This window comes from Argiope bruennichi, chromosome 9, assembly GCF_947563725.1.
Source record: "Argiope bruennichi chromosome 9, qqArgBrue1.1, whole genome shotgun sequence".
Lineage (NCBI taxonomy): Eukaryota > Metazoa > Arthropoda > Arachnida > Araneae > Araneidae > Argiope > Argiope bruennichi.
This window is the reverse complement of record NC_079159.1, coordinates 60,420,376-60,429,361: the sequence shown is the minus strand read 5'-3', so window position 1 is coordinate 60,429,361 and position 8,986 is coordinate 60,420,376. Positions and strand designations below refer to the sequence as shown.

Sequence of the window (8,986 nt, the reverse complement as noted above, 5' to 3'; positions counted from 1 at the left end):
GTGCTCTCTGCTAAAAAAAACCCAGAATAAACATATGTGTTATGTGGTGATGTCAAAAAAGGTACAGTATCTTGCTCGAATGCTTTTATTGGAATTCAAATGCATTTATCACAATGACATGCTAGAACAATTTTCTAAAAAATATGAAACTGTATATTGCACGAGAAGCGACTGGTACGAATTTACCATAAGTTAAGCTGGTTCATTCAATTTTTTAATAAGTGGACTGTATTCTTTTAAAAATCAAACGACAATTCGAAAGCCAACTTTTTATTTCATCGAGGTGCAACGACCCCGCAACGAACTCCTCAGTACGAAACTGTTTTTCAAACTGATCCCATGTCAGCAGGGTTACAATAATTTTATCGCTGAAGCCAAGTCAGCGTAGGTTTGCCACATTCCTTACAAAAGGCGCCAACAAGGCGGTAACATTCCACCCCGCGTTGCGTGTTTATGCAACACCAGTTACAATACAACATTCAAAGTTATAATCCACAATATACAACAAAAAAATTTTTTTTCGAGTTCAAACATGAAAATATATATAAAAAAAGACATAGAAATATAAATAAGTATAAAGCATAAATGTACAATTAAATATGTAAAAATAGAAAATAAACATTTGAATATGTTCAGAATAATATACAGTTTTTTTTTATGTACAGATTAGAAAATCAAGTCTGAATGGGTAGGAGGCAAATTTTAGATATGGGTCTTTTAAAATGACCATTTTTAGTTTTGACAATTACAACACGAATTTTGCCGTCCTGTCCGGGAATAACTTGGCTTATTCTTCCAAGACACCATTTAAAAGGTGGAAGGTTATCCTCCTTTAGTATAACCATATCATTTTCCTTAATATTATTGTTTGAAAATCGCCATTTTTTCCGGTCTTGCAAATGATTTAGATAGTCAATCGACCAGCGTTTCCAGATTTGTTCTACTATTTTTGTCAGTCTTTGCCAACGGGTTAATTTACTGTCTAGTTCATTTATTACTGAAGGCTCTGGGATAGAATTTATGGGCCTGCCTATTAAAAAATGGCCTGGAGTTAATGGTTCTAAATCCGAAGCATCGGAAGATAAAGGTGAGATAGGTCTTGAGTTTAGGATGCCTTCTATTTGAGTAATAACAGTTAAAAAGTCCTCATAAAATAATTTTGCATCAGCAACAGTTCTTTTTAGATGATGCTTGAAGGACTTAACTCCAGACTCCCAGAGTCCTCCGAAATTAGGGGCCCGAGGGGGAAGAAATTTCCAGGAGATATTTTCCATTGCCAAAAACCTTGATAAATTTTCATCTGGAAAATTAACAAGTGAAGCGAGTTTTTTCAATTCTTTGTTGGCTCCTATAAAGGTTTTACTATTATCACTAAATAAAGTTGAGCATTTCCCTCGACGTGAGAAGAATCTTTTCAAGCAAGCAATAAATGCTTGTGATGTCAAGTCAAAAACTATTTCAAGATGTATAGCCTTAGTAACTAGGCAAACGAAAATAGCTACATACACCTTATGTAGATTACCCTTTCTTTGATGTTTGTACCTTATGAAAAATGGACCGCAAAAGTCTACACCTGTGTTAGAAAATACAGGGTTGGGATTTACTCGCTCTGGAGGTAAATTCCCCATTAATTGGTTTAAGGGAGTAGGTTTGCACCTGAAACAAGTTATATAGTTGCGCACAACCTTTCTTGCGATATTTTTGCCTCCAATGGGCCAAAATTCTTGCCGAACAAAATGTAATAATGATTGAGGTCCTGCGTGAAAGTTCCTTAAGTGATAATACTGGAAAATTAGAGTGGTAATTTTGTGCTTTTTAGGCAGTATTATCTGATGTTTATAGTTATAACTTACATCTGCATGAACCAATCTACCACCTACTCTTAACAAATTGTCTGCATCTAAAAAAGCATTTAAATGACTTATAGGACCCTTCTTCAAAGTTACTCCGTTTTTTAGGGCCTTTATCTCTTTATAAAATTCACTTACCTGAATAATCTCCATTAATTTCCTTTTTGCTTTTTCCAATTCACTATTTGTGATTGGACCGGTAATTTTTGTTTTATTCTTAATATTGAATAAAAACCTGCAAATAAAACTAAATACACGAATTAATTTTACATAGTCATTACTTATGGCTAAAAAATCCTCTAGAAATGAAATATTATTTACAGACGATAAACTAATGTTTGACTGTGATTTAAGTTCAGTCAGATATTGTTCATCTGAAATTGCAGACTCATCAAGTTCAACATTAGAATAATTTTTAGAGTCCGGTAAATAGTCAGGACCACACCACCATAAGTCGTTGGTTAATAGTTCATGAGGGTTCAAACCTCTAGATATTGCATCAGCAGGATTCAGTTGTGAAGAAATAAGTTTCCACTGGAAGTTTTCTGTTAGAGTTTGTATCGTTGATACTCGAGTAGCGACAAAAGTTTTTAGTTTATATGGAGGTGTCTTTATCCAGGCAAGTGCAATTGTTGAATCGGTGTAACAGATTGTTTCACTGATTAGCATCTGAAGAGAAGGACGAATTCTTTCTATCAACTGCGACAGAAGGAGACACGCTGACAACTCCAAACGAGGGATCGAAATTACTTTAATGGGAGCGACTCTTGATTTACTGGCAATAAGTTTATTGACAGCTGTGCCATCTTCCATAATAGATTTCATGTAAACTACCGCTCCGAAAGCAGCTTCAGAAGCATCAGCATAACCTACTATAACAGTTCTTTCATAAGATTCTGTCAAGATATGTCTAGGAACTTTGAGATTTTCAATTACTTTCAAAGATGTCACAAAATTCGACCATTCTGGCTGAATTGACTGAGGGAGAGTATCTTCCCAGTTCAATTGTTGGATCCATAATTTTTGCATGAAAATTTTGGCCTTTGTGATAACAGGACCAACGAGACCTAATGGATCATACAAACGAGCGATAACAGATAACACGTCTCTTTTAGTGTAGAAAGGCTTGATCTTTAAGTCTACCTTAAAGAGAAAATAATCTTCTTTTGGTTGCCAATTCAGACCCAAAGCCTTTACTGAAGAATGTCGATCAACAAGAAAATATTGTTGGTTAGTATCCTCAGAGCTATTATTTATGAGTTCAGAGGAATTTGAAGTCCATTTATGAAGCTCCATGCCACAAGTTTGCAGCATTTGTATCAACTGCCTTTGTAATTCCTGGGCTGCTTCTAAAGTAGCAGCACCCGAGACGAAATCGTCCATATACACGTCTGTTAGTGTAACTTGCGAAGCTAACGGAAATTTTTTCGCTTCATCCAAAGCGAGTTGCTTCAAACAACGAATGGCCAAAAATGGAGCCGATTTTGTGCCGTAAGTGACAGTGTTAAGGCGATAAGTAGTTGGAAACTCATTCATATCATCTTTCCATAATATTTTTAGGAGATTTCTTTGCGATTCATCAATTAATATTTGAAGGTGCATCTTTTTAATATCTGCCGTAAATGCGTATTTATAAGTCCTAAATCTAGTCATTATTTCAAAAATATTTTCTTTCACTGCACCGGCAAGAAGCAAATCATTTAGACTTTGTCCCGATGTACTAGGGGCACTGGCATTAAATACAACCCTTAATTTTATGGTTGAGTTTTTAGGTTTGTAAACTCCATGATGCGGCAAATAATATCCTTCACAAAGGTCATTATTCACTTTTTCCATATGACCCAAACTTTTGTATTCTGCAATAAATTCCTTATATAAATTTTGCATCATGGGATTCTTATGCAATCGCTTAACTGTTTGGTTAAGTCTAACGTTGGCTAAGGCTTTAGAATCACCCAACAAACCTTCTTTCATCGGCATTTTAACTACGAATCGACCATCCTTATTTCTGGTGTGGGTTTCTTTAAAATGAGCCTCGCAAAACTCTTCTTCACTACTAAGAATAGTATTTTCTTCACTAATATTTTCCACTAACCAGAATTTTTCGATTACTTTTTCAATATTTTCATTTCGGGAAACTAAAGTACATAAATTAGTACATGGCTCCTGATTATTTGTATTTACATAGCCACCAGCGACATAACCAAATACAGTATTTTGAAATATTAATGAATTTAGAGATGAACGTATTTGTTCACCCTTAACAATTTCAAAGAAGGTTTCAGCACCCAAAAGGGCATCGATTTTGGAACTCCGTGTAAATTCCGGATCACCAAGCATAACCTGTGGAATTTCTAAATTCTCTAAATTAACATTTGTTGCCGGAACCATATCCGTAATTTTATCTATTACAAAAAAGGTTTGTGATAAAAAGAAAGATCCATTACAATTGGCTATATTTGCAACAGCCTCATATTCAATCGAAGTAGAAATTCCTCCCAATCCAGAAACCGAGGTATTTATTTTTTGTTTTCGCAAATTCGCATTGTCAGCAAACTGCTTTGTTACAAAATTTGCCTGAGAAGCACTATCTAGTATTACTCTAGCCCTCGAGAAGTGGTCATAAATATTCTGAATAAGTACTATTGCAGTTGGAAGTAGAACGCTTTTATTTTTTACGACTAAGCAGGCAGAGGAAGTATGCTGTGAATCGGCCAAGGTCACATCTGTGGGAGATAAATCAGCCCTCGGCTCCGATGGAATTGCTTCGGAATGAGTAACATTTTCTCCTCCGATCGAAGGTTTGCGATGTCTGTGCAAGAGATAATTGTGATTACCATTGCAGATGTTACACAAATACTTAGATTGGCGACAAAAAGCTAATTTGTGCCCTGGTTTTAAGCACAACACACACAGAGAGAGTTTTTTTAACCATATTAAAACGTTCCACAGCATTTAAATCAAGAACACTTTTGCATTTATAGATAGGATGATTTGCTGGTAGACGACAAACAGGACACTTTGATGAAGTGTCATTTACCTTTGTTACCAAAGTACGAGGTTTAGAACTTTGGGAAATAAATTTCGATTTTGGTGGTTGAACAATATTACTTTGCAAATTTTCTAAAATTTGACATTTTTTTTTAATAAATGTTATGAAGGTTTCCCAATCAGTTAGCTCATTTGACGTCAAAGTCATTTCAAATTGTTTACGCGATTCTTTATCCAATTTCTGCATAATAATATTAATCAACATAGCTTCACTTAGTTTATCCAAATCTAAATCCAATAATTTTAGAGCTCTTAAATATTTATGTAAATGATCAACTAATGATCTTAAATCTTTGGCACTTTCATTGTGCAACTTTTCAATCGAAAATATTTCATTAATGTGAGTATTAACAATAAGTCTTTTATTATCAAATCTGTCTTCCAAAGCTTTCAATAAGGAATGAAATGTATCGTCATTCGATATCATCCGAGCCGCACTTCCAACTAAGCATGATTGTAAATAATAAAGCTTTTGCGACTCTGAAAGTTGTTTGTTAGAAGAAATTAACGAATCAAATTGAGCTTTAAAAATGTTCCATTCTTCAAAATTACCCGAAAATTTTGGTAATGGGATTTCTGGCAGCTTGATATTAACATCATTAGATTTATTAATTTTTGCATTCCCATTTTCCTGCATGCAATTATTAAAAAGTTTTTTCAAGCTTACCTCCAATTTTAGGAGATCCGAGTCGATATCCTCGAAGCTATTTTCAATTTCCACTAAATCTTCATCTCTTTTCACAACTTTGTAGTAGTATTGTCTTAAAAGTTCAAACTGTTGATTTAATTTACGCACTTTTTCCAACTTGACTTCAATTTCTTCTATTTCAACATCCTCAAACTGCCGATCCTTTATTGACGTTAATAGTCTGGTTATTTGCGCCTTGATTCCACCACGAGTCCTATTTAACGAAGTAATGTCTATCTCCATTATTATTTACTATTCAAATCGAAATTTAATTAAAATTCAAACTCCGCGAGCGAACCAAATTTTTTATGAGTAAGCAGGTTCATTCAATTTTTTAATAAGTGGACTGTATTCTTTTAAAAATCAAACGACAATTCGAAAGCCAACTTTTTATTTCATCGAGGTGCAACGACCCCGCAACGAACTCCTCAGTACGAAACTGTTTTTCAAACTGATCCCATGTCAGCAGGGTTACAATAATTTTATCGCTGAAGCCAAGTCAGCGTAGGTTTGCCACATTCCTTACAAAAGGCGCCAACAAGGCGGTAACAGCGACGTTTTGGAATTACTTTGAATCTGGCAACCAAATAATGAAAATTTGAATAGAAACCCAACTAAATTTAAATAAGAATTATTTATTAAGTAATGGCAATCTGCTCTTCTTTATTGAATAACTAGTAGATATATAGAGATGAATACACTTATGAATAAAATGTTTAATCTAAAGAAAATTTGTATAAAAAATTCTAATATATAAAATCTTTTTACAACTTGATAATATTTTATTTAAGATCAATTGAGACAAAAGAAAATTAAAATCCAACTGAAAGCTAATTTTCACCATAATTGGTTAATAATTGTTATATTAATATTTTAAACAAATTATATATATATATATATATATATATATATATATATATATATATATATATATATATATATATATATATATATATATATATATATGTATGTATGTATGTATTAATTTATATTAATATAATATACTAATTAATATTATCAGTACACACAGTTTACTTAGCTTTTGGCTACTGTGCAAATATCATCCGAACACCCTTCGAGAAATGTGATTACAAAAAAAAAAACACCTTGTCATCTAGAACCATGTGGGATAGTATCTAATGAGCAAACAATCACCATAGTCATTCAAACAATCATGTTTAACGAAGGGGAAAGAAATTGTTGATGTGATATCCAGGCATCTTTGTCACCCGCTTCTAAGAATGGATGTTTGGAATTTTTCAGTATTGGTAGATTTAAAAGTTCATGATAAGGTACGCAGAATTTTTTAATGTCGCTCACAAAAACTGATCTTTTTATTTTAATATACATTGCAAATACACGGTTTATATACTATTTTCGACAATCATTGAATTTGTTGCACATTATGAATAATTATTTCTCTTATTATTGCAGCTTCCCTGTCAGCTGCTGTTACAAGAACATAGAGGGTCTCATTCTAAATTTTACAATTATCAATTTCGAATGATTATTTCACTTTGAAACATTTAAAATCTCTTCTCCCTCATCTGTGTTTTAACGCTATATGATTACTTATTTTTAATTATTATTTTGTTTTCATTCTCGGGGCCAATTTTCTGTAGAATACTGCGCATGTAGGAAATTCTAACATTGAACAAACTAAAAACAAACATTATGATAATGAGTACAATCAATAACTGAGTTCAGAAAATCCTATTTTCGACAAGAGCTGACTATGCTGAACACTATATTTTACATATTTAATAATGCTAACGTTTCAACTGATTCATGGACTGAGGACTTTAATTAGTACGGGACAAATAGAAATCTACTTATTGTAGTTATTTACAAATATATTCTGTTAAGAAAAGAGAAAAAAATCCAGTCTTGAATAAACTACAGTAGCAAAGCTCTTGTTTATTCGCATAGCACAGGGAAAAAAAAGACGTTACTTAAAAACGGTAAATTGACCCAGATTCTCACAATTTCTTTCCGACGTTGGCTTTAACTCGACTCCAACGACGAAACTTGGCATTTTCGACTTGGTATGAAATACAAAAGAACACGTGCCACACTCATACATTGAAAGCAGAGCTGAAACTCTTTAATATGTAATTGCAGCATGATGTATTCATAGAAGATTTTGGGATTTCTAGAAAAGAAAAAAAAACTATGACTTCAAGTTCCATAATTAATTCACCAAACTTGGTGTTAAAACCAAACCTGAAGCCAAAGACTTTTCCATTTACAGAATTTGCAACAATACTTAAAATAACAAAGAAAAGAAAATTCAAGATTTCAAACACACTGAAAGAAAAAAAATGTTTTTGTTTTAACAGCTTTTTATGTATAGTATGAATGGAAATAATTAAAATGGAAATTTTAATTATGAAAAAAAGGGAAAAATCTGAAAAGTACATTATTAAAATGGAAATTTTAAATCTGTACGTTCCGCATAAAAAAGATTGTACTATAGAAATTGAATAATAAATTATTAGATTTAAAATTTAAATTGATAATTACATTTTTTATTTTATATTTATTATATTTTATAAGATATTGAATCAAAATTGATGACTTTTCTTTATTTTATTAAATATTTAAAAAAAATTCAAAACATGATATTTATTTTATATATATATTAGAACACTGCCCGAAATAATGTACCATGGTTTCAATATTTACAATTTTTGTATCATAAAAATTTATTATTTAATTTTACTATACACCCTCTATGTTGCACCCTTTTAAGCACCCTCTTTTCGTAAAAATATTTCAGACAACGCATGTTGAAAATTATTTTAATAATCTAAAATGAAAGAACTTCATTCTGGATTCTGGTGATTGGCATTCCAAAATTAATTCCCCGAAACAATTTTTTTTTTTTAGTTCACGCAAGCATTTTTTGAAGGAACTAATATTCTCAGTTCGGATAACTTTCAAAAGCCATCAAGAAATTTGAAATTTAACTACAAAACTTGTTTTGAAGATCAAATACTCTTCTTAAAATGTCTTTAAATACATCCAAAATGCTCGCTTAACTTTAATGTTAACTGAGTTTTCGCTTCGATGAGTTGCCTTTCCTCATTAGGCCAATCCGCGGTCTTGACTGAGGGAAAGTAAATGAAGCCATTCACTCAGAAATAGTTCTTGGGATGCGGAATTCATGTCGAAGGATAAAATCTTATTCTAAAGCGCATTTAAAGCATTTATTTTTATCAACATTTTCATCATTAGTGAGTGAGTAATGAGTATGTCTTCACTGATTTGAAATTTATGTAGAAGATTTTTAATAAAAGTTAAAACATTTCGTCTTTATTTAAAACTAGACATGTCTGGTGAATGGCTGGCTCGTAAGGATGACTTCTCGTTGAAATTTTCAATTATAAATTTTATG

The 8,986-nt window shown here is 32.2% G+C and overlaps 1 protein-coding gene across 1 annotated transcript; it reads right to left on the bottom strand.

Annotated features, from left to right (window-relative positions):
- Positions 1–674: 674 nt before the first annotated feature.
- On the bottom strand, positions 675–5,832 carry LOC129984960 (uncharacterized). Its single transcript, XM_056094899.1, has 3 exons — positions 4,763–5,832; positions 2,172–4,662; positions 675–2,066 (listed from the first exon to the last, which is right to left on the bottom strand). The coding sequence occupies exons 1-3, from the start codon at positions 5,830–5,832 to the stop codon at positions 675–677; spliced, it is 4,953 nt and encodes a 1,650-aa protein (XP_055950874.1).
- Between the last annotated feature and the right edge of the window lie 3,154 nt (positions 5,833–8,986).